Source organism: Eurosta solidaginis, chromosome 1 (assembly GCF_040869045.1).
Source record: "Eurosta solidaginis isolate ZX-2024a chromosome 1, ASM4086904v1, whole genome shotgun sequence".
NCBI lineage: Eukaryota > Metazoa > Arthropoda > Insecta > Diptera > Tephritidae > Eurosta > Eurosta solidaginis.
Genome location: NC_090319.1, coordinates 317,303,082 through 317,330,939, shown reverse-complemented (window position 1 = coordinate 317,330,939; position 27,858 = coordinate 317,303,082). Strand labels below are relative to the sequence as shown.

At 38.8% G+C, this 27,858-nt stretch overlaps 1 protein-coding gene across 1 annotated transcript; it reads right to left on the bottom strand.

Annotated features, from left to right (window-relative positions):
* Positions 1-508: 508 nt before the first annotated feature.
* Positions 509-27,858, bottom strand: m-cup (mann-cup). The gene is made up of 8 exons (XM_067761687.1): positions 27,228-27,858; positions 22,122-22,444; positions 21,878-22,058; positions 20,877-21,052; positions 7,787-7,882; positions 6,980-7,695; positions 6,780-6,905; positions 509-1,974 (listed from the first exon to the last, which is right to left on the bottom strand). The coding sequence occupies exons 1-8, from the start codon at positions 27,440-27,442 to the stop codon at positions 1,750-1,752; spliced, it is 2,058 nt and encodes a 685-aa protein (XP_067617788.1). The 5' UTR covers positions 27,443-27,858; the 3' UTR covers positions 509-1,749.

Genomic DNA, 27,858 nt, shown 5'->3' with positions numbered 1-27,858 from the left:
ATGACGCTGTTTAGTTATTACTTCTGTATAGCTGCGTTTCCATTTATATCATTGTACGTATCGACTAGTATATCAAGCAAAGTACTGTTACAACAACAACACGATAGGTAACAACAACCATGACACCTCATTCATTTGAAACATTTCTAATGTGATCGGCATCTCGGGCAGGTTCCTTATCGTAAGTTTAAGCTAGATTTCATATAATGATTTTGTGTGCTAACTTTACATTTAAACTTCTTCCTGTTTATAAGTTGAGTCTAAATCGTGTATGTTTCGTGCATTGCACTTCCGATAATGTGAATATCGAAATCATCTTACCTTCACCTCAGTTCTGATTATTATTTTGTTTTTGATCCCACTTCTGATGTTTAAATTTTAATTTTTTATCTTAATTATGTTCTAATTTTTTTTTATTTCGCTTGGTGTTGAACTGCATCTTTACTGATTTCTTTATCATCACATGATGTTCCCTTAATGCTTCTCGAGTTTTATTTGAAACCACGCCTTTTTCTAGAACTTCTGCAATATCATAAATTTATTTAGTATTACTTTACTTTTTATTTATTTACTTTTTTTTTAAGTAAACTTTTAGTATTCTAATATATATTGCGAGTGATGTAAATAGTATTATAAAGATTATAATAGATTGATATTATAAAAAAACATAAATACTTGGATTAATTAAACAATATGTGACCCGGCCTATGAAAAGGTGCTTTATGTCTCAAAAAAGAAATTGCGAGAAACAGCTGTTAAAGATAAACAATGTATTTCTTCAGTTTCTTAGTAGTTTTTCTTTTGCATTGTGAACAGTCATGCCCAAAAGGCAACCAAGAAAGGCAAAAGAGCATAAATGAGATAAATTCGTGTGTGTATATAAAGAGCGATGTTTTTTTCAATGCAAAGCACAAACCACTTTCTGACCGAAAAAAAATCGTGTGAGTGCTCAGATTTAAAAGCAATGCTGAACGAGTAGGACGTGTGTCGCTTGTGAATAATGTCTTTCTAGTTTTCACCACGCGAAAGAGCGTCTCAAAAACTATCGAAACCAGAAAAAAGTGGAAAATTTTTTTTTAGTCATAAGCCACCTTTTCATAGGCCGGGTCACATATATTATACACTTATGACGTGTGATTTGAAATGATAGTTTATTAAATGATGTACGACATTTGCATCAACCTTTATGTTCATATGTATTTGGTAAGTATCAATGGCGCTATTTTAATACTTAAGAGTTATCAGCTCAAAAGAGGGCTAAATAAGTTTAAAAAAGTAAATATGAAATTATTTCAACGACTAAAAAGTATATACGATGTAAGTAGACTAAAAAGTATATACTATATAAGTAGACTAAGAAACATACTTAACTAAAAGTGTACTTATATTCGGTTTCTAAATTTTTATATATGATAAATATAGTGTGTGCAGAAACTGCTATATTTTGTTCTTAAGTATTTATATTTTTATATGAATTTCTATATTGAGAATATGTTTTTTTTTTTTTGTTATACATATAATGAATGCTTGCATGTATGTATAGAGTATGTACGTACATTAAATTATATATCACCGTTGATTTTGCTTTGCATTTTTATGTATATATTTTTTTATTTAAATTTAAATCATTTAAATCACATACGTATTTATATTAGTAATCTGTATATAATATTAATATTACAATATCTATTAATTGCGTTTGAAAAAATTTTGTATTCAAATATTTGGCTTTGAAATATACGTATATTTTCAAGGTTCATGCTGTTTAACAAAATCTTGAAGTAATTTTGGTATTTGATTGTGATAGGGAATTTTATATTTACTTATAACTGTAGCAGCTAGACACTTAAGATTCATAAAATTCATTAGTGGTATTGTATTGGCTGGATTGCTTACAATCAAATTGAATGGACGCTCATCCGATTTATTTGGTTGATCTAGGTCCGCACCGTGTTCCAATAGCAACGATATAATCTATTAAATAAAAAGAGAAGAAAAATTGTAAATTGAATTAATACACCACATATGTTTCAGCCATTGTTATTTGTAAAGGATGAAAACGGTTCCCAATCCAAAAAGGTTGAAAAAGTTCACTTTTCAAAATTTGTATGTATTTTGGGAATTGGGTTGGAAAAGCAATGAAACTTTTAAGCTATGTTATGAAAAATTTAATAGGACTGACTGTCGTAGTAGCGTAAGTGTAACTTTTGTTGTTGTTGTTGTATCTTTTGTTGCTGTTGTTGTAACTTTTGTTGTTGTTGTTGTAACTTTTGTTGCTGGGATTACAGGGATTGATATGTGCAATACAAAACTATATAGCTTCAGAGCTTCCGCAACCCAATTGTCAACCTCACCAACGTGAATTACAACTATGAATGTATCATACACATATTTAGCAAACGAGGATCTGGCGAGCCCAAGTTCCTCATGGAACTAGGGAGTGGGGGCAAGGGATGACCTAGAGGGTTTAATGTGGTCATATTGTTCCCGAGATGTTTGGGATAGTACCATAATGGTGCTTGTTGCCTCAACGTACCGGATCTATATCCGGAAAAGGACCATCAACATTTACGGGAGTCCAAGGAAACTTGCTGTTTCAACGGGGGTGGATCATAGTGATGGGTGTTAAGAGGCGTTGGTTCCACATTACAATTAAAGAGATGGTTGGTGTCATGTGGGGACACATTGCAAGCAGGGCATACATTTAGTATGTCGGGGTTGATTCTGGATAGGTAAGAGTTTAACCTGTTACAGTATCCAGATCGAAGTTGAGCTAGAGTGACTCGCGTTTCCCTGGGGAGTGTGCGTTCTTCTTTCGCAAGTTTTGGGTACTGTTCTTTGAGTGCTGGATTCACCGGGCAATTCCTGCATTAAGGTTCGACGCCTGTTTGTGGAGTTCACTGAGGACCTGCTTGTGTTTTTTTTGCTTGTTGTTGTTGTTGTTGTAGCAATGCTCGCCCCACCTAATAGCCGCGACCGATCACAAATTGTCATCAATATCCCCTAACGGGAGTCCAAGGAAACTTGCCGTTTCAACAGGGGTGGACCATAAGGAAAGGGGTGTTAGAGGCGTTGGTTCCACATTACAATTAAAGAGATGGTTGGTGTCATGTGGGGACACATTGCAAGCAGGGCATACATTTTGTATGTCGGGGTTGATTCTGGATAGGTAAGAGTTTAACCTGTTACAGTATCCAGAACGAAGTTGAGCAAGAGTGACACGCGTTTCCCTGGGGAGTATGCGTTCCTCTTCTGCGAGTTCTGGATATTTTTCTTCAAGTACTGGATTCACCGGGCAATTCCCGACATAAAGGTCCGACGCCTGTCTATGGAGTTCACCAAGGACCTGCTTGTGTTTTTCCGCTTCATACGGCTGGGTTCTCAGGTGCCGTATTTCCTCAAAATGCTTACGGAGATGACTCCTTAGGCCCCTAGGCGGTGCTGGTTCGTCAATCAGATGTCTGTTGGGATGCCCAGGTTTCTGGGTATTCAACAGAAACTGTTTGGTCAGCATCTCATTTCTCTCCCTGATGGGGAGTATTCTCGCCTCATTATGCAGATGGTGTTCTGGGGACATAAGAAGACAGCCCGTGGCGATTCTGAGAGCAGTATTTTGGCAGGCCTGTAGTTTCTTCCAGTGGGTGGTTTTTAGGCTTGGCGACCATATGGGTGACGCGTAGCACGTAATCGGCTGGCTAATTGCTTTGTATGTGGTCAAGAGCGTTTCTTTATCTTTTCCCCAGGTACTGCCAGCAAGGGATTTGAGGATTTTATTACGGCTCTGAATTCTTGGAACAATTGCGGTTGCGTGCGCACCAAAATGTAGATCCTGATCAAACGTCACACCCAAGATTTTGGGGTGTAGGACAGTCGGTAGCGTAGTGCCATCGACGTGGATGTTCAATATGGTCAACATTTGGGGCGTCCATGTTGTAAATAAGGTCGCGGAAGATTTAGTCGGTGACAATGACAGGTTTCGCGAGGCGAAAAAACTGGAGAGATCAGGGAGATAGCCGTTTATTTTATTGCATAGCTCATCGATCTTTGGGCCTGGGCCTGTGGTCATTATTGTGCAGTCATCGGCGTAGGAAACGATTGTGACTCCTTCCGGTGGTGAAGGTAGCTTAGATATGTAGAAATTAAACAAAAGCGGGGATAGGACACCACCTTATGGCACCCCTTGTTTAATTCTCCTTTGTTTTGATGTTTCGTTTCTGAATTGCACCGATGCCTGCCGACCACCCAGGTAATTTGCGGTCCACCATTTAAGACATGGGGGAAGGGTAGACCCTTCCAGGTCTTCCAGAAACGAGCCATGGTTGACCGTATCAAAAGCTTTTGATAGGTCTAACGCTACGAGTACTGTTCTATGGTTGGGATATTGATTCAAACCGCAATTTATCTGGGTGCTAATGACATTTAGCGCGGAGGTAGTGATATGGAGTTTTCTGAAGTCATGCTGATGAGGGGCTAGCTGCAAATGTGCTTGGAAATGAGGGAGCAAAATGGCTTCAAGCGTCTTTGCCACTGGCGATAGGAGAGATATCGGACGATATGACTCACCTACGTTAGCTGGTTTCCCAGGCTTTAGTAGCGGGACCACCTTGGCCATTTTCCATTTCTCGGGTATGACAAAGGTGGAAAGAGACAGGTTGAAGACATGCGCTAAATATTTGAAACCCTCTTTCCCTAGGTTTTTAAGCATCGGCATGGCTATGCCGTCTGGGCCCACTGCTTTGGATGGTTTAGCGCGACCAATGGCGTCCTCAACCTCTCTAGCGGTGATGGTAATTGGTGACGCGCTGAGTTTGTGTTTATGTGCACGTCTATTGGCTCTCCGTCTATCTTTGTCGACCGTAGGATGCATTATATATTGTCGGCAGAAAGCGCTCGCGCATTTTTTCGCATCCGACAGCACCTTATCGCCAAAGGCGATGGAAACTTTGTCTTTGTGCTTAGTCGGATTCGATAGGGACTTTACGGTGGACCAAAGTTTACCTACACCGGTAGAGAGGTTACAACCTCTTAGGTGCTCTTCCCATTTCGCCCGCTTGTGTTCGTCCACAAGCGATCTGATGCGTTGGTTTATATCCCTTATTTGGGGGTCGCCTGGATCAAGCTGTCTTATAAGGTCGCGTTCCCTCGCTAAGCTCGCGGCCTCCGCCGGGAAGTGGGGCCGGATTTCGGGAATTCTCCCGGCGGGAATGAAATGTGCCGAGGCGGATTCAATGACCTTACGGAAGGCACGCTCCCCTTGGCGGGCATCAGTCGGGATAGGGAGGGCAGCAAAGCTGCTGTCTGTTGCAGATTTATATTCTTCCCACTTTCCTTTTTTGAAGTTTATGAAAGTGCGTTTTTCGGTGACGATGAAGTCGGCGGTACGCTCGAACGAAATAAGTATGGGCAGGTGGTCGGATGCCAATGTTACCATCGGCTGCCAGTTGACGCAGTTTACGAGTTCTGCGCTCACGATTGAGATATCTGGCGAGCTATGACAGCTTCCTACCATACGTGTGGGGGCGTCTCCGTTAATTGTGCAGAACGTCGTTTCGTCTATTTGATCCGCCAACATCTCACCCCTACTGTCCGCCCACAAGTTTGAATGCCATAGGTCGTGATGGGCATTGAAATCGCCTAAGATAATGCGATTGTTGCCAGTGAGTAAGGCCTCGATATTAGGGCGGTATCCACTGGGGCAACAGGTGACAGGAGGGATGTAGATGTTGATGATTTCTAGATTTGCATCGCCTGACCGGACAGATAGGCCTTGACGTTCTAAGACATTGTCACTGCGGTCGATGCCAGGATCAAATATATGATATTGCACAGAGTGGTGTATAATAAACGCGAGGCCGCCTCCATTTCCGCTCTCGCGGTCTGCTGGAAGGTAGTGGGGATACGCTTAGGCGTAGACTACGGGACGCCCTTGGGCGTGAGTAGCAAGGAGCCACAAAAGATTTATAAAAGTTACGTGGACGTCGGGTTTTGGGATCAAGCCCAGAACAACCTGTCCGATGCAACCATCCCTTGCACGAGACACACTGAACAGAGTATGACCGTCCTAAAAAGATTCTTTTCTGGCAAATGCAGCAAAACCATTTCTCAGGACCGGGGTGAGGAGACGGACCCGGATTGGGTTCGATACCTTCCCGGAGTAAGAGAATATGTAGCAGTCCTGCTGCAAGGAGCTGCTGGGAGGATGACAATTTGTGGGAGGGACGAAACAAATTAAATGGGGTCACACTGAAATGACAGTCCTTGGTCGGGAAAAATCCCGAGTCGCTCCGGTACATAGAACCGACTGCCTTGGGAAGCGGTTTTTTTGCTTCATACGGCTGAGTTCTCAAGTGCCGTATTTTCTCATAATGCTTACGGAGATGACTCCTTAAGCCCCTGGGCGGTGTTGGCTCATCATTCAGGTGTCTGTTGGGATGCCCAGGTTTCTGGGTATTCAACAGGAACTGTTTGGTTAGCATCTCAATTCTCTCCCTGGTGAGGAGTATTCTCGCCTCATTATGTAGATGGTGTTCTGGGGACATAAGAAGACAGCCCGTGGCGGTTCTGAGAGCAGTATTTTGGCAGGCCTGTAGCTTCTTCCAGTGAGTAGCTTTTAGGCTTGGCGACCATATAGGCCAAGAAGGTCGCATGTGGTCATAACAAATGGTTCTCGAGACGTTCGGGCTTGGTACCGGAACGTAGCGGACAACAACAACATGTGATCATCATTGATATACTATAACGTTTATTAAACTAATTTTAATTCGACATTTTGAACTTACATCATTAGAATAGTTATATGGTTGCACAGCAACATGTAGTGGCGTTGATTTTGCCTCATTTTTAGCGTTAACATTCATTCCACAATCGACTAGTAGCTTAATAACTTTTGCATTTGGAAATACAATCTATAAAATATTAAATAAACACACATTCAAGTAAAGTTAAAGCAACAGCTGAAAATATACCAAATACCGCTTACCGTTAAATTGTTCTCATCATTTAAGTAACCACTCTTTATAACATTCAAACGAGATACACACAAATGTAACAATGTATCGCAAGTGAAAGCACTACGCACATTCGCGCGTACTAAATCTCGTACAGAACAAAATACCAATTTTTTCTGTTCATGCGTTGTTGCTGTACTATTCAATAAAAATATCAAATGCGCCACACATTTTAATATGCGATCAAAGTTTTCTTGTTGTTTCTTAAAGACCGGACGCACTTGTAACAGCTCTTGTGCTTCAACAATTGTATCAGTCATTAAACTAAATACACCAAATACATCTTCGAATATAGGCAAGACATCATCGAGTATAACAATTGGATTCATTTCGCCATTTGGTTGATTCCATTTACGTTTGTGTAAGTCGACCATTAAACGTACCAGCGCTTGTGCAGCATAACATGTATCGAAATGTAGTATGGAACAATGTGCTACACGCACTTCCAGCAAAAGGCGCCATAAATCGATGCAGCGTTGCAATTGTAAAGCATCTGCATATGAAGCGCCTCGAAATGTTAAACGAAAAAGCATATCTTTGTGCGTTATACCGAGTATACGTTCACAAATTAATAGACTTTGAATACGCATTGCATCCATATCTGTGGCGATATTGTCAAGCTCTTCGAGAGTGGTAAATTCGACGGCATTTCCATATGCTTTCCGTAGTGGCACTTTTGGCAGCTTTTCTGTATTGATTATTATGAAGGATGACAAAAATTGTATTATATATGTATGTACATAGAAAATATTCTTAATTTGAATCAGTTTTGAACTCACCAAGGTAGGGTGTGTGTGAAGCGCGGATATGATGTGCTAATCGCCAATGAAGTATCGCTACTCTAGTCTCATTGTGTTCATCCAAAAATGTTGAACCTAAAATATTTTAAGAATAAATTTTATTCTTTAGCCTTCACGCAACGTACAGCAGGAATATTTGAACAATTAGCTTGGAGTTTAAATGTGTTCATATATTAAAATATTGTGACGAATATTAGCAACACTAAGGAATATTATCATCTCTAAGCCGATACTGAGCAGTGACTTGTATGCACATAACCAAATTAATCATTATGTCTACACATATGTCCATACAAGCAGCGGAGAGCAACGCACAAACACATGCATATATCTGAGATACTCCCAAAAGTAGACAGTTATTTGTGCAAGTATCACTCACATATACACGCGCATATGAGAAGCTATACACGTGCATCTGCAGTTATAATTTTATAGCTGGTAACTAAGTAAATGCTAGAAACGCCCAGAAGTATGGAACGAGGAAATCGAAGAGTATAAAAGAGCGCAATCTGAGCAATCATAATCAGTTTGATTTAAGCACGCTATCCGTGAAGCAGTCGAAATGTTATTATGAAGTACTTTAATAAAGGCCATTTTGCATTACTGAATAGTGGAGTTATTTATTCAAAAGTTTAGTGATTCGAACGTTACTAGAAGGTTGCAAATAAGAGGAATTGCACTAAAAATCGTTACAATTGGTGTCAGAAGTGGGATTGTTGAATAAATTCTGAAGATTTCCACATGGCAAAGTGGAGTAAACTGAAGATCCAGCAACTGAAGAAGGAGTTGGAGAGCCGTGGATTGAATACAACCGGCAATAAACTCGAATTTCAGGCACGACTCCGAGAGGCAATGGAATTGGAAGGAATTAATGTGGACGAGTATGTCTTTTATCCTGATGTCGAAGGATCAACAACAAAAATTGAAGAGAAAAACGAAACATAGCAGACAGTTACCAGCACATACTTGAACATGATAGTGGCTGCAATAACTGCTCAAACATCAACAGTGGCATCTCCGCTGGAATCGCATGAGACACGTTTAACATCCAAGATGGAAGCACAGGAGGCACACATTTCAGAAATGTCGTCACAAATATCCACAAATATGTCATCACAACTGGAAGAGCAAAAGACATATATGGCATCCCAACTGGAATCACAGGAGACACGTATTTCAGAAATGTCGTCAGAAATAACATCTAAAATTGAAGCACAAGAGGCACGTACATCAGAAATGTCGGCACAAATTTCAGCATAGGTATCATCGCAGATCTCTGCACAACTGGAAGCGCGTGTGGAAGAGAAACGAACGCAGTTAGGAAGGGTTCAGTGGTCGACAAGATAAAATGGAGGCCGAGATAGATGCTTTAAAAGATCGTATTAAGGAGTTACAATTGAACCGTCCAATAACTTCAACGTCTACTCTGAAGGTAAAATCCCCAACGTTTGATGGTTCTGTTCCTTTCCAGGTATTTAAGCTCCAATATGAGAAGACGTCAGCAGCGAACAACTGGAATGCCGAAGATAAAGTTGCTGCACTGTTCGTGGCTTTAAAAGGACCAGCTGCTGGGATTTTACAGACCATCCCAGAGTACGAACGTAACAGTTATGAAGCATTGATGGCTGCTGTAGAATGACGATACGGAAGCCAACACAGGAAACAGATATACCAAATAGAATTTCAAAACCGCTACAAAAAAGCTAACGAGACTTTGCAGGAGTTTGCGTCGGATGTTGAAAGGCTGGCCCATCTAGCAAATGTGGATGCACCCGTGGAATACACCGAGAGGGTAAAAATCCAGAGCTTCATAAATGGCATACGAGATGTGGAAACGAAACGAGCTACATATGCGAATCCAAAACTAACATTTGCTGAAACGGTATCGCATGCACTTACTCAAGAAACAGCCTCACTTTTGAGTAAGCCAGCGTACAAAGCTCATCGCGTGGAAGTGGAAAGGCCAGACTGGGTAGACACAATTTTGGAAGCACTGAAGGGGTCACAACAGAAAAACTCTGGAGTTATGAAATGTTTCAAGTGCGGCAACCCAGGCCACATTACACGTCATTGCAGTACCGGTCCTAATAGTTCCAACAATGTGGGTGGACGTAAACGCGGAGCTGAAGGAGATGAGCAAATCTCCAAGTCCACTCAATCGTTGAACTAAAGCGAGTCAGCCGCAAGGGGCGACAGCTGGCTCCCTCAATTTAATGCCCCATAATCTCTATCTCGCAAATTGGAAGAAGGTCAAACAATCTTACTGTCGGAGGACATGTGGATGGAAAGGAACGTTTACTGACTGTAGATACGGGTGCATCTTATTCCATCATTCGAGCAGATTTAGTCAACAAGAAAATAAGACCATTGCATGGAGCAAGATTGCGTACAGCCACTGGAGAAGACACCACGGTTCTAGGAGAAGTATCATGTGAAGTCGGAATTGGGAACGTCACAGTAGTACACAATTATAGTGGCAGAGATTGTTGATGAAATCATAATTGGAGTGGACTTCTTAATCGACCAAGGCATCAAGATCGACATGCAAAGCAAGACGATGCGATATAAGAACTTGGATATGCCACTTAATTTCGGCTACGAGAGAGACTACAGCAGTAAGCGAGTGCTGGTGGAAGAGAGTCAGCAAATACCACCAAAATCAGAAGCAGTCATCTGGGCAAAGGTTGATGGAGATTGTGGGACAAACAAATTGTGGGTTGTCGAGGCAGCAAACAAATCAACACCGAACATACTTGTAGGAAAAACCCTGGCTATGACAAAACTGTATGGATGTATTCCGGTAAGAGTACTCAATGAGTTCAAGTCACCACTCAAACTGACAAAAGGAGCTATATTGGGAAGATGCCAAGAGACTGAAGTAGTTATTAACTGTGAACATCTCCAGGAACACGTTTCAACTAGCAAGACTGATCTTTCAAATGACATCACGGCATGGACCGAGGGGCTAGATAAAGATTATCAGAGTAAGGCAAAGCAACTGCTCGTAAAGTATGCAAACATATTTGACCAGGATGGTTCCAAACCAGGCCGCACCAATGTTGTGAAACATCAAATTGATACTGGAGACGCGAGGCCGATACGTCAAGCTCCTCGTAGTGTTCCACTGGCGAAGCGGGAAGTTGTGAGTCAAATCGTACAAGAAATGAGCGTCATCGGTGTCATCGAACCATCAGGTAGTCCATGGAGCTCACCGATGGTATATGTGAAGAAGGATGGGAAAATGAGGTTTTGCGTGGACTACCGCAAGTTAAACGACGGCGCGAAAAAGGATAGCTACCCATTGCCAAGAATTGACGATACTCTGGACTCGCTATCTGGTACGAAATGGTTTTCCACACTGAACTTGAAAAGAGGCTACTGGCAAGTTGAGGTGAAGGAGGAAGATAAAGAGAAAACAGCCTTCAGTATCGGTGATGGTCTTTGGCAATTTACAGTGATGCCTTTTGGACTTTGTAATGCACCAGCTACTTTTGAGAGACTCATGGACCAGGTACTGAATGGACTACATTAGAACACATGCTTGGTGTACCTGGACGACATCATCGTATAGGCCAAGAACTTTGATGAACATCTTAAGAACTTGGAGGAAGTTTTCCAGAGAATAGCTGGCGCTGGTCTGAAACTAAGTCACAAAAGGTTTTCGCTGTTTAAAAAGGAAGTCAATTATTTGGGTCACAAGGTAACGACAGAAGGCATCTTTTCAGCGAATGAAAAGGTTTGGCCAAGACCACAGAAATTGCATGAATTAAGAAGTTTCCTTGGGCTGTGCACATATTACCGCCTATTTGCACCAATCTTTTCCAGCGTAGCCCATAGCCTCCATGAGCTTACAAAAAAAATAAAGCTTTTGAATGGAAGAAGGAGCAAGAAGTAGCTTTCCAAACATTGAAGGAGCGTTTGTGCACTGCCCCAATGTTGGCATATCCGATTCCAGGAGCAACATTTATTCTAGATACAGATGCGAGTGGATATGCTATAGGAGGCGTTTTATTACAACTGGTCGGTGGACAGGAGAAGGCAGTTGCATATTACAGCCGTTCGATTGGAAAACCAGAGAGGAACTATTGCGTTACACGGAGAGAGCTGTTGACATTGGTAGAGGGCATTAAACATTTTCACAAATACCTCTACGGGCAGCGATTCCGCGTCAGGACAGATCACGCAGCGTTGAAATGGCTTCTGCAGTTCCGTAATCCGGAAGGACAATTGGCACGGTGGATCGAGAGACTACAAGCTATGACTTTTCCATTGAGCATCGAAAAGGTAGTACCCATGGAAATGCTGATGCAATGTCACGAAGACTAAATAAGACATTATAGATGTCTGGCTAATGACTATAACATGTACGGATGAATGGGACAAGGAACAACTAAGGAAGTGTCATCTAGAAGATATTGATATGTCACATGTTATGCAAGGGCTCGAACGAAACGAAAGACCAAATAGAAAGGAGATGTCAGCAGAGAGTCCCATTGTGAAGTCATATTGGGCACAGTCGAACAGTTTAGAATTGATATCCGGTTGCTTGGTCAATGCAAGAAGAAACTGATGTTGTTCCCAGAAAGATTCCCGACGTGCTCAGTGAGCTGCATAATGGTCCAAGCGGAGGTCATCTTGGAATCACGAAGACGCTCGAGAAGATTGAACAGAGATTCTATTGGGTTGGTTGCCGTCAGTCGGTCCCTGAGTGGATTGCCAACTGCGAGGTTTGCAGCAGAACCAAAGGGCCCAAAACACGAAGTCATGGCCAGATGAAGCAGTATATTTCCGGTGCACCATTTGAAAGGATCGCCATGGATGTCGCAGGTCAATTTCCTACTAGTAACCGCGGAAACAAATACGTACTAGTGGTTATGGATTATTTCAGTAAATGGCCAGAGGTATACCCAATCCCAAACAAAGAAGCGGAAACAGTAGCAGAAGTGGTTACAAACGATTGGGTTGCTAGGTATGATGTACCAATGGAGTTACATTCTGACCAAGGCGGGAATTTTGAATAAGCTGTGTTCCAAGAAATGTGTAAGAAGTTGGGCATTCGAAAAACACGGACAACTGCATTGCATTCTCAGTCCGATGGTATGGTGGAACGTTTCAATAGAACCTTGGAGGATAATTTAAGGAAAGTAGTAGACAAGTACCAAAAGGAGTGGGATACACACATATTATTATTTTTGATGGCTTACCGATCGGTAGTGCATGAGACAACAGGCCAAACTCCCGCAAAGGTAATTTTTGGCAATGACCTTCTACTGCCAGCTGATTTGAAGTTTTGGATATATGCCGATGCGGAGAGAAATGTCAAGAAATCCACTGGTGTCTTGGAAAAAGAGCTGAGAGAGGTACACGATCTTGTAAGGCAACGAGCAAAGATTATGAGTGACAAGATGAAAGCCAGATACGATAAAGCAATTAATTCGGAAGGTTTTCAGGAAGGAGATTTGGTGCTGTTATACAACCCACAACGAAAAAAAGGTTTGTCCCCGAAATTTAAGTGTAATTGGGAAGGCCCATACAAAGTTGTAAAACGGATCAACGATGTAGTGTACCGCATACAAACCATTGGCAAACCACGAACCAAAATGAAAGAGGTTCATTTGGAAAGCTGGCAGCGCTTAGATCGAGAGATTTGTCTGATCGGGACGATCAGACTTAGGTGGAGGGCAGTGTGACGAATATTAGCAACACTAAGGGTTACTATCATCTCTAAGCCGATACTGAGCAGTGACTTGTATGCACATAACCAAATTAATCATTATGTCTACACATATGTCCATACAAGCAGCGGAGAGCAACGCACAAACACATGCATATATCTGAGATACTCCCAAAAGTAGGCAATTATTTGTGCAAGTATCACTCACATATACACGCGTATATGAGAAGCTATACACGTGCATCTGTAGTTATAATTTTATAGCTGGTAACTAAGTAAATGCTAGAAACGTCTAGAAGTATGGAACGAGGAAATCGAAGAGTATAAAAGAGCGCAATCTGAGCAATCATAATCAGTTTGATTGAAGCACGCTATCTATCGAGCAGTAGAAGTGTTATTGTGAAGTACTTTAATAAAGGCCATTTTGCATTATTGAATAGTGGAGTTATTTATTCAACAGTTTAGTGATTCGAACGTTAGTAGAAGGTTGCAAATAACAGGAATTGCACTAAATTCGTTACAATATCTTATAACTTTAAACGAGCAATTCTAGTATATTTGTATATTCGTATATTTGTATAGCCGAACGATCTCGGGAAAGGCTCAACCGATTTAAATGAAATTTGGCACAGAGATAATGTATCACCTTCTAAGAAGTTCTACCTAGGTGTTGCCACTCAGAATGTTTTACAAGGTTGCCACCTATACGAAATTTAAAAAAATTGCATGGGATATGCCGATATGGGACATTTTTGAGTAGGGTTGCCACCTATTCGAAATAAAAAAAATATTGCATGAGATATGTCGATATGGGTATCAAACGAAAGGTATTTCACTCCACATTACAATAGGGACATTTTTTAGTAGGGTTGCCATTTAGGGTTGCCACCTATTCTAAATTTAAAAAAATTGCATGAGATATGCCGATATGGGTATCAAACGAAAGGTATTTCACTCCGCATTATAATAAGGACATTTTTGAGCAAGGTTGCCACTTAGGGTTGCCACCTATTCGAAATTTAAAAAAAATTGCATGAGATATGCCGATATGGGTATCAAACGAAAGGTATTTCACTCCGCATTACAATAGGGACATTTTGAATAGGGTTGCCATTTAGGGTTGGGGTAGTTAGACGAAATAGTACTCTACTTACTCATATTCTATTAAAGCTTTAAAGGAGCACATTAAAGTTAAAAATCTTCGCAAAAAAATCTTACATATGATTCGACTTAATTTTCTTAATTTCACACACGCTAATAAGAAAAATTCACACATCAATAAATGCAATTTAAATGCATATTTTTGGCAAATATGAAATGAATAATTGCAATTTCTCACAGATTACTATTAGAAAGATTTCTCACCATAGCAAAAAGATATCTCACCATGGTAATGTGTTACCGTTGAACACTAGAGGCATATGTTCAATTTGAAAACGACATCTAACCATTTAACTACTTACAACAGATGGCGCTTGGGGAAGTAAGTTGACATTTAATTAAACTAACTGATAGTTATCATTCGTGAAATTTACAAGTTTTTGGAATGTAATAAAATTGTGAGACTTTCATAGTGTATAACTAAAAAAATGTTTGAAATTAATAATTAGGCGCATGAAGATACTCGACCTAAATAACTTAGTTCTCGATTTCACTAATTGTCATAACAATCCCTTATACTATAGGCTGGAATTACCCACTTCAAATTTTTCATTCCAGTTCATTTTGCGGTTAGTGTTTGATATGTTTTTGAAATCTACTTTTAAGGAAATCAAATATTGCTAAGTAAAAATATATAATATATGTACATATAAAAAAAGTAGAGTTTGATTAATGATGACATGTAGAACAAAGTATGTTATGCGGCATACTCGAAGATTGCCGAGCAAAGCTCGGTCGCCCAGGTACTAACTGTATATTTTAATAATCTAGCGATATTTTTTCATAGATCCTTCTTATTCGGGGCGTATGCCTGGAAAAATTTATTTAGCTAAAAAATTTCAATTTTTTTAAGTGCATTGAAACTTATGACAAGTTATCGCACTTAAACACCGTGATTTTTAATACTTTTTAGTTAAGGATTCAACAATCTACAACCAAAGTATTTTTAAGTTAAAGATTTTTTTTGATTGAAAATGAAAAACAACAAATAATTTATTTTATCAAGATCTTTTTAATATGTTGAACTTCAGCTGGCTCGAGGTCAATAAAACTACGTTGAATAAAACCACAGGTTTTTTAACTAATTTATTCCAATATATTTCGGTTATTCCGCGATAACCGTTCTCAAGGATCTGTGTATAAATGTGATATAAACAATTTTCTTATTACCAAAAACAGTCAAAACATAAACAATATTTGTATATATGTACATACATTTCTTTTCACGTCTTTATAACTTGACGCGGAGCTTAACACTGTCTATTTGATCGTTAGTAAATGACGAAACAAGTGAGCAACGCCATCGGTATCCGTTTTGTAGTTTAGCCGAATGTCTGGTGGAGTGGTTATTATATGTAACATTTCTAGTGTAAATCGTTTGTTGTAGTGTTGTTCTTGTTGTAATATTGTTACTTTTTCGAAGTTGGGGGAGTGGCCGCTACTTGCACAGTGTGCCATAAGTACAGTTTTTTGTGTATTTGAATGATGGCACTGTTTAACGTCGCATTTGTGTTGTGCTAGTCTGGTTTTTAACTTTGATTTCGTTGTGCCAATATACATACTTTTGCAAGGTTCTTGGTTATTGCTGTTACATGGAATTTTATAAATTACATTACTTTTTTCTAATTGAGGTATTTTTGACTTAGTTTTGTTGAACATGGTTTTCAGAGTGTTGGTTGGCTTATGGGCTATTCTTACTTTTTCTTTATCATAACAATCTGACTTCGCTAGTCGTTCTGATAAATGAGGTACATAAGTGACGGATTTGAACATTTTTTTAGGGGTTTCACGGTCTTGTTGATTTTTTGTAAATTTGGCTCTTTTTAATAGTGTTTTTATCATGTTTTCCGGAAATTCGTTGTCTTTTAACAGTAATTTTGCTTCTTTTTTAATCTCATTGTGGTAAACTTCGTCTGTTATCTGCAACATACGTCGTATACAGCCCATTGCTGTATTTATTATCATCGTTTTGGGATGTTTCGAATGAAAGTTGATGATTCGTCTGGATGCTGTTGCTTTTCTATACCACTTTAGTTTTAGCTGATTTCCTCTGCGGATTATAATAGTCAAGGTACGGCAGTGAGTTTTCTTCTTCAAGTTCTATCGTGAATTTAATATTTCTGTCAAACGAATTTAATATGTTTAGCGTATTTTGTACTTCATCCTCCCGTATGATCGCAAATAAATCAAAAGGATCCTACATCAAGGTTGCAAAATAAAAATAACAGTCTCGTAGAGAAACTTTTCAAAATCGGGTGTATCTCAAAAGCTGAAAAATACAAATTAACTACGACCACCGCGCTAGCACCCAGGATTTATGGACTTCCCAAGATACAAAAAGAAGGAACGCCACTTCGACCTATTTGTTCTGCCACTGGTTCACCATCATACGGTTTGTGCAAATATATCGTGAATATTTTAAAAAATGTAACGGCGAACTCCACTTACAACATAAAGAACACATACGAATTTAAAGAAAGAATTAATAACACATTTATTTATGATGATGAAAAACTCATCCCATTTGACGTGGTGTCATTGTTCCCCAGCATACCAACAAATTTAGCATTAGACATAATTCGAGAAAAATGGGCGGTTATAAAAGAACACACTAATATACCCAAACAAATTTTCATGGAAATACTTAAATTTTGCATTGAAGAAACTAGATACTTCAAATTTAATGACACGGTATATACACAATTGAAAGGAATGCCAATGGGATCCCCGGCATCCCCAGGCATAGCGGATATCATAATGGAAGAATTGCTCAACAAAACGATGGAAAAGCTAAGCCGTAAACCAAGAATATTAACCAAATATGTCGATGATTTATTTGCGATCATACGGGAGGATGAAGTACAAAATACGCTAAACATATTAAATTCGTTTGACAGAAATATTAAATTCACGATAGAACTTGAAGAAGAAAACTCACTGCCGTACCTTGACTCTATTATAATCCGCAGAGGAAATCAGCTAAAACTAAAGTGGTATAGAAAAGCAACAGCATCCAGACGAATCATCAACTTTCATTCGAAACATCCCAAAACGATGATAATAAATACAGCAATGGGCTGTATACGACGTATGTTGCAGATAACAGACAAAGTTTACCACAATGAGATTAAAAAAGAAGCAAAATTACTGTTAAAAGACAACGAATTTCCAGAAAACATGATAAAAACACTATTAAAAAGAGCCAAATTTACAAAAAATCAACAAGACCGTGAAACCCCTAAAAAAATGTTCAAATCCGTCACTTATGTACCTCATTTATCAGAACGACTAGCGAAGTCAGATTGTTATGATAAAGAAAAAGTAAGAATAGCCCATAAGCCAACCAACACTCTGAAAACCATGTTCAACAAAACTAAGTCAAAAATACCTCAATTAGAAAAAAGTAATGTAATTTATAAAATTCCATGTAACGGCAATAACCAAGAACCTTGCAAAAGTATGTATATTGGCACAACGAAATCAAAGTTAAAAACCAGACTAGCACAACACAAATGCGACGTTAAACAGTGCCATCATTCAAATACACAAAAAACTGCACTTATGGCACACTGTGCAAGTAGCGGCCACTCCCCCAACTTCGAAAAAGTAACAATATTACAACAAGAACAACACTACAACAAACGATTTACACTAGAAATGTTACATATAATAACCACTCCACCAGACATTCGGCTAAACTACAAAACGGATACCGATGGCGTTGCTCACTTGTTTCGTCATTTACTAACGATCAAATAGACAGTGTTAAGCTCCGCGTCAAGTTATAAATACGTGAAAAGAAATGTATGTACATATATACAAATATTGTTTATGTTTTGACTGTTTTTGGTAATAAGAAAATTGTTTATATCACATTTATACACAGATCCTTGAGAACGGTTATCGCGGAATAACCGAAATATATTGGAATAAATTAGTTAAAAAACCTGTGGTTTTATTCAACGTAGTTTTATTGACCTCGAGCCAGCTAAAGTACAACATATTTACATATAAAAAGGTCGCTAAAAACATTCAGATCTTTTTAATAGATATCTTTGACCTCTTTCAATTATATAAAACTTTTTTCAAATTAGTTGTCGAGTTTGTAGATATTTGACTTGACTATAAGTGAAACTCTTCCAAAACTCTCCATTGACAATTGACCTCATCATAAGGGCTCTTAAAAATATTCGAATATTTTGATTAATCGAGTATTCAATTTAAGATTTTTGTACGTTTATTAATCGAATTTCGCTATTCGATTAGTTGATTTATTTAGATTATTCGAATAATCGCAACTCAACGATTATTCGATTTTCAAAATAAACATAGATTTTATATGAAGTGTTCATACAAAAAAATTACGTATACGCTATGTATGTACACTAGAGTGGTTCAATTTGTATGGACGAACGTTAACCGATATCGCGCCATCGATTTTTCGATAGGATTTGGGCTTAGGAAAAAAAGTTCCACTACGCATACCCAAAAAAATAATTTTCGAGCTTGCGAAATTTCATTTTTTTGACTTTTTTCGACTTTGAATTTAGAGGTTTTTTTCATGACCTACTCAAAAAATTGTCATATGTATACCCTGTCCGACCCAAAAATGTTCGCTAGAAACGTTGGCGATAACAGTTTTTTGAAAAAAAACCTTAAAAATCAAAGTCGAAAAAGTCAAAAAAATTTAATTTCGCTCGAAAATTATTTTTTTGGGTATGCGTAGTAGAACTTATTTTTCCTGAGCCCAAATCCTATCGAAAAATCGATGGCGCGATATCGGTTAATAAATCGACCCAGTCTAATGTACACGCTATGAAAAGTACTCCGGAGGGTGTGATGAGTGTCAAGGCCGACATGAGACCTTTGAGCACCGATTTTTCGAAAGAGGGTCCGTGTTCGAAATGAATTTGTTAAATCGCATTACTTTTGAAATGGTCAATCGGATTAGGGAAATTTGTCAAATGGTGGCTACCAGTACTCAGAACAACAACAACAGTACTCATGAGATCCATAACTTGTTAAAATTTTTACGAATCTTTTGACAGTTTCATATTTATCGCTTAAGTGACATTGCTTTTCGATACGTGATCGTTCTATGAAACTCAAAAAAAATGTTGTTGTTGTTGTTGTTGTTGTTGTTATTGTAGCTATAAGGACACTCCCCGAAGGCCTTGGGGAGTGTTATCGATGTTGATGGTCCTTTGCCGGATGCAGATCCGCTACGTTCCGGTACCAAGCCCGACCATCTCGGGAACGATTTGTTATGACCACATGCGACCTTCTTGGCCATCCCGCCCCACCCCCTAGATCCATGAGGAGTTCGGGGTCGCCAGAGCCTCGGCTGTTAATGAAACAGGATTCGCCATGGATAGGTGAGGTTGACAATTGGGTTTGGAGAAGCTATATATTGCGCTGGCAACCTGAAAGGGTTGCGCTACCCAACCCCTTGAATCCCGACCATCTCGGGAACGATTTATATGGCCACATTAAACCTTAAACAGGATTCGCCGCGGATAGGTGAGGTTGACAATTGAGTTTGGAAAAGCTGTATATTGCGCTGGCAACCTGAAGGGTTGCGCTACACAGCCCCTTGAGTCTGGCATTTTAGTCGCCTCTTACGATAGGCATACCTACCGCGGGTATATTCTGACCCCCTAACCCGCTGGGGTGAAAAAATGTATCTCATATTTTTATTTGTTTCAGAGATATGTCACAGCATTACTTTCCGGGTATTTTCGACGATTTCGGGGTTATAACGGAATAATTTTGCGATTTTGGGTATAACATACTAAGGGCGTTTAAATACCAGATATGTTCGGCATTATTTATGATTTTTGTTTTAAGTGATAAAAGGCACCGGGAAATCGCCGAAATAGTCCCCAAGATAATCAGAAAAAGACCCCAAATTGGCACCGCGGGTATTCTACGAAATAGTCCCCAAATCATCTTTAGGGACTAAAGCTATCCCGAAATGGCAATAAAATAATCCCTAAAACCTTCTGGGAGTAAACAAAATGATCCCGAAATATGTACGGTAAAAAACACCTAACCTTATCCTACCGCTCTGCTACAAAAAGTTTAGCGGTCGTAGTTATTATTTTGCTAATTTCAATGTAGTTTTCACGACGTAGCTCATATGCGGCCCAGAGCATTACTATCATTTGTATGCAATGACTGGATTAATGGAATATAACGAGCTCTACTCACAATATGTTCATGAATATGACTTACCAATCAATTCATGCGCTTCTGCAATACGTTCGTCTGAGTATTCGAGGTGTGTTTTTAAATAATCGAAAATTTGATTCGCCCCTTTAATGCAAGCAGTGCGTAGAGCATCATCACCGTAGCGACTCCTAACATATGGATCGGCACCATGTTCTAATAACAGCTTGGTAGTTTCTAGCCTGTGAAAACAGCACGATGATAATATATTATTATAATAAATTATTTAAATTCCATCATTGCTTGTATACCCTGCAAAAATCGTTGGATCATGTGGTCCACTTGTGTTGTTGTTGTTGTTTGTTGTAGTGATAAGGTTGCTCCCCGAAAGCCCGACCATTTCGGGAACGGGTTATGTGGCCACATTAAATCTTCAGGACATTCCCTCCCTCCCCACCCCCAAGTTCCATGAGGAGCTTGGGGTCGTCAGAGCCTCGTCTGTTAGTGAAACAGGATTCGCCGCGGATAGGTGAGGTTGACAGGCATACCTACCGGGGGAATATTCTGACCCCCTAACCCGCTGGGGTGATCCACTTGTGTCATACTTACCATTATACTCCACTGTAATGCAGCAATGGACCAACTCATGTTTCTACACGAAAAACGGTAAGCCGATCATTGCTCGTTTTTGACGATTGTAATCACTACACGATGTTTATTGGACTGTGGGTACTCCATGGATTACTCTGATGTAATGCGGAGCTGGAGTATATGGTCCAGTCCTACCACATCGCAATGTTAATTGGACCATATTTTTTGTATGAATTGTGGTTAATTTTGGAGCACTCGCTTGGTCCATAGCGAGTACTCCATACATGCATGCATGGAGTACTCTCGTTTTTTTTTTTTTTTAAAGTATAAACATATGTACATATATGGTTTTAAACCTTCCACCATCATATCAAGACTACGTAGGTTCCACTTTTAACATAGCATGGGTATTGTAAAATCACCTTTTTGTTTGAGTTTTTGTAATTTTTATACGTTTTTCTAATTTACCAACTTACCTATGTTCCTGTATCGCATAATGTAGCGCAGTCTTTTCTTGTATATCCTTGGCATTAACATCTGCACCTTTATTAATCAAATATAAACATAAGTGTGTGGATTGTACTGAATTTATCAAACAAGTGCCGCCATTAATATTCGGTTTTTTAATATCCGCACCAGCTTCAACTAGGTATTGAACTATAGAAAAGAAATATTTAAATTACGAGAAATAAAAAAAATACACACAATTTATATACTCACCAATTTCCACATGTGTCATAAAACATGCACTACGCACTGGTGTCGATCCAGAATCGGAGGTGGCATTTATATCACAGCCAATGCGTATCAAATATTTGACCATAGGCAATTTTCCTGAAACCACAGCACACCAGAGTGGCGTGACAAAATGAAAGGTATGATCTTCGGGTACTTCATAAAGGCCACGCTGTTCAATATCAGCCTCACAAACGGTTACCAAATATTCTGCTACAGGCACGGAACCACGTTTACAAGCTATGAAAAGCGGTGCGCAACCATTTCGCATTTTTTTTACAATTTCGCGACGAATATCACGGCAATAGCTGAAGGGATTTACAAAAATATAATTAATACCATTTTCGATTGTAAGTTTAATATATTGAATGTTGAATGAGTTGCTAAGAGCGCAAGCGGATATCCGACTAATTAATGGTAATGATGCAAATCAAAAAAACTGAAAAAAATGTAAATGTTATTGAAGAGAAGAGACGGAACAAAAAGCAGAATTTATAGCTATAATGATGACGATTATGCTGTTGTTGTTGTTGTTGTGTTCAAAGTGCCTCATTCAATGTGGGCGACCATTCAAAAATCGTCATCAAAGTACTCTAACGGAAGATCAAGGAAACTAGAAGTTTCAACAGGGGGAACATATGGGGCTTGGTGCTAGAGGCGTAGGTTCCACATGCGTGAGTTGAAAAGATGGTTGGCGTCATGTGGGGACACATCGCATGCATGGGGTTGGTTCTGGATAAGTAAGAGTTTAACTTGTTGTGCTCTTTAATGTTGGGTTCTTTGTCCTCACTATGTAGGTGATGTTCAGGGGTCATAAGAAGACATTTCCCGGCAATTCTGATTGCAGCCTTTTTACAGGCCTGCAGCCTTTTCCAGTATGTTTTTTAAAACCAAACGACCAAACTGGTGAAGCTAGCACATGAGCGTCCGTCCAATTTCTTTGTACGTGGTTAGCAAGAAACGCTGCTAACGTTGTAACCCCTAATGGTTATGCTGTGGACGATGATAACGGTGTTTAACGTTATTTTTACGGTGACTGAAGAAAAAAAATTAAAAGGGAGGGACAGAAAGTTAAAAGAAAATAATAAAGGGAGAATTGAAATTGAAAGGAAGGCGAAAAATATGACAGAAATGAAAATAAGGTAAGAAGAGGAAAGAAAAGGAAAGGTTCGAACCCGAAACCGGGACCGCATCCAGAACCCAAACCAAGTCAAAACAGGAACGTAGCCGGAGCCAAAGTCAGAATTAGAAGTGGGACTGAAGGCTCTGCCAGAACTGGAAAAAAATCTGACTTAAACCGAAGCCAAACCCGGAACCAAACCTGCAAAGGAAAAAGATCCAGGACGAATGTGTGTAGCCGAAAGCGGAACAAGACCGAAAGTAGACCGAAACCAGACAAAGCCTAGATCAGAATTTGGAACAGAACCCAGACTGAAAACGGAACGGAATAGGGAAATATAAGTATCGAACCGAAACTGGAACCAAGTCTGAACCTGAACCGAAATCAAATATGGGACCGGAACCGAAACAAAATACTGAACCGGTATAACATGGACTTCGGACCCTAACCCTGCACTGCTACAACAACAACCCAACGCTAAGCGAAACCAGGACCAAACCCAAAACGAAGCTGGAACCGTAACCAGAATAAAACCGAAGGCGAGTCCTGATGAAAATCTTGATCGGAATTGCACCAAAATAATAAAAAAAAATAAGAAAAGAGATAAGCCGTGACCGTCCAGGAGGAGAAACCGAACCAAAACAAAAGTCCCACCTGAAACTACAGTGAAAATTCAAAACGATACTTCAAATTGGAGCAAAATAAAATCGTTAAACTATGTAGTTAGCTCTCTACTGTTCAAATAGTACTAAAATTTTTGAGAACCTCCGTATATGTATTTCTCATGACCTTGATCACTGCATACTGCTGATGTTAGTGAAAATCATCATATCTGTGAAAATATTGATATTCATAAGCATATAAAAATAAGCGCTCTTCTGTATATTGTAACCAAAATACCATGCTGGGAATTCTCTAGTTTCTTATCATAATTTATATTTGAACACTAGAGCCCAGCTGCTAAATATAAACTAGTTTTAGAGTAGCTAGAATTTCCCTATTCCGAAAACTGGGAATTCAGATACCACCATAAAGAATTTTAAACTGCTTTTGAACAAAATTTTGGTTTTTGCACAACCCTAATGGTAAGGGCTGCATCCAAATTGGTAGAAAACTTTACACAAGTTATGCAATGGGGAACGATTTCACCGCCTAGGACATCACTATGATAAAGCGCGGTAGTTGATTGGATGCAAAAAGATGAATGACAAACTAGTTGGCGGTCTGAATGCACTAAAATCGCACTAGTGCAGCTATAGAAACTTTCTCTACATGTTAATAGAACAAATGCGCAGCAGATATACACACATGTCCCTTTTTAGCGTAAATTGTATACACAATAACTAATTAATTCAATTAACGCTGTCAACCTTAATTGTGAGGCAATAGTTGCGACCAGTTTCTACGTGTACTACAGCTGATCTTATGCAACTGATAAAGCATAAATATAACTATATAAAACAAGTAAGGAAGGCTAAGTTCGGGTGTAACCGAACATTACATACTCAGCTGAGCGCTTTAGAGACAAAATAAGGGAAAATCACCATGCAGGGAAATGAACCTAGGGTAACCTTGGAATGTGTTTGTATGGCATGGGTATCAAATGGAAGGTATTAAACAGTATTTTAAAAGGGAGTGGGCCTTAGTTCTATAGGTGGACGCCTTTTCGAGCAATCGCCGTAAAGGTGGACCAGGGCGGACTCTAGAATGTGTTTGTACGACATGGGAACCAAATTAAAGATATTAACGATGGTTTTAAAAGGCAGTGGCCCTTAGTTGTATATGTGAAGGCGTTTTCGAGATATCGACCAAAATGTGGACCAGGGTGACCCAGAACATCATCTGTCGGTTATCGCTAATTTATTCATATATGTTATACCGCGAATAGTGTTCCTACGATGATTCCAAGGGCTTTTGATTTCGCCCTGCAGAACTTTTTCATTTTCTTCTACTTCATATGGTGGGTGTCACACCCATTTTACAAAGTTTTTTGCAAAGTTATATTTTGCGTCAAAAAAGCAATCCAATCACCATGTTTCATCCCTTTTTTCGTATTTGGTATAGAATTATGGCTTTTTTTTTTTCATTTTTCGAAATTTTCGATGTCGAAAAAGTGGGCGTAGTCATAGTCGGATTTCGCCCATTTTTAATGCCAAGATAAATTGAATGCAGATAAGTACGTGAACTAAGTTTAGTAAAGATATAAATCATTTTTGTTCAAGTTATCGTGTTAACGGGCGAGCGGAAGGACTGGCGGTCGACTGTTTTTTCACAGAAAACAGTTATCAACACATAAGCTATATCCTTATCAAATTTCACATGGATTTTGTTCGACTTATGGCATTAAAAATGTTCTAGACAAATTAAATGAAAAAGGGCGGAGCTACGCCCATTTTAAAACTTTCTTTTATTTTTGTATTTTGTTGCACTATATCATTGGCCTTGAATGTTGACATAATTTACTTAGTTATATACTGTAAACATATTCAATTTTTTGTTAAAATTTCACTTTAAATTTTTTTTTAAATGGGTGTGTTCGTCATCCGATTTTGCTAATTTTTATTTAGCACACATATAGTAATAGGAGTAACGTTTCTGCTAAATTTCATCGTGATATCTTCGACTGCCAAATTACAGCTTGCAAAACTTTTAAATTACCTTCTTTTAGAAGTGGGCGGTGCCACCCCCATTGTCCAAAAGTTTAATAATTTTCTATTTTACGTCATAAGATCAACAACCCACCTACCAAGTTTCATCGCTTTAGCCGTCTTTCGTAATGAATTATCGCACTTTTTCGGTTTTTCGAAATTTTCGATATCGAAAAAATGGGCGTGGTTATAGTCCGATCTCGTTCATTTTAAATAGCGATCTGAGATGAGTGCCCAGGAACTTACGTACCAAATTTCATTAAGATACCTCAAAATTTACTCAAGTTATCGTGTTTACAGACAAACGGACGGACGGACGTACATGGCGAAATGAATTTCTTTTGCCCAGATCATTTTGATATATATAAGTCTATATACGGATTACCTTTATGCGAACAAACATATATACTCCGTGAGCTCTGCTCAGCTGAGTATAAAAAGATAATAGTGGGCAAATACTATTAATAATAAACAAGAGTTTTTACTATAAGACAAGACACGCTAGATGTGGTAGCGCTGATGATTGGGTTTTTCATTAAAATACGCTAACGTTAAATAAATGTATGGTATTGTCATAAAAACAGGTATTAATACGTACACGAAGGACATACATTTACCAACCAAGCAGGGACGGCTCAAGAGAATTTGGGGTTCTAGGCGAGTTATTATTTGTGGCCCCTTTCTCACGTATTTATTGAAAGAAATTGGAGATCAGAGAATTAGAGATCAGAAATATTAAATTCAAACTTAGTGTCAATAAAACAAAAAATATTTCTTTTGCATATTAAATATATATATATATTTTTTTTCAACATAATATCGAAAATATATTTTCCGCGCCTTCAACTCAGAGAAAGTTGATATAATTTTACTTAAATTTTTGCGCAATTTCCTGCTCTATTGATAGCAATGCTAAACCGACGAGCCTGTCTTGAGACATGGCCGAACGCAAGTACTTTTTGATTAATTTCAATTTCGAAAAGCTACGCTCGCCACTCGCAACCGACATTGGTATCGTCAACAAAATACTAAATTGGGCATGAGACTAGACAGTTGTGTTGTAAAATATAACTAAGGTGAAAATAACATTTTTTTTAATCAAATTAAATATAGGACCCCTACAAAATTTCTTTTTTTTTTTTTGCAAAAAGTGTTTTTAGTACTAAAGTGTTTATCGAATTTGGTGCCCCCTAGAACTTGGTGTCCTAGGCGGTCACGTAGTTCGCGTATATGGTAGAGCCGGCCCTGCAACCAAGTTTTTATTGCCTTTACTGGATGTTACAGGTTTTATTCCATAACTTAAGCATCTTAATAATGACTAACCTTTCCAAATCATCTCGTATTGCTTTGGACAGCACAGAGTCTTCCTTACAACGTTTACATTCTTCTATTAAATCATAATTTAATTTTGTGATTTTTCTTTGCATACTGGGCACTATGTACGATAGCCAGTCGTTATCTCGACCCACATTTGTTGGACCTGTTTTTAAATTTAATCCAGCTGTGCCATTATCCGAATTAGAATTACTACTACTCATTACTGAGCCTAGTGTGCGAGACCTCCACTGGCCAGCTGTTACGTTATTATTGGGGGTTTTTCAAACTTCTGTGTAGAACTCTTCGACCTCAAGGATATTTTATTGTAATGGTCAGCAATTTGCACCTTATTTAGATGACAATGAACAATATAGGTGGTATTTTTTCGACTTTTCGTGTTGCTTTTTTTTATGTATTCCTTTTTTATCTGAGTATTTTACTATGCAATTTATTGTTGCTATATTCTTGCTTCTCCCATATACGCGCGACTGATTACTAACGCGTTATTAATGTATGTATGTATTTATGCACTTATTGCAAAACTCACTTCAATACTTTAAAATTTATAATAGTGTAAATAAAAATAGATTTGTTAAAATTATTCGAGGAATTTGTTTTGCTATATGTCTCCCACAGG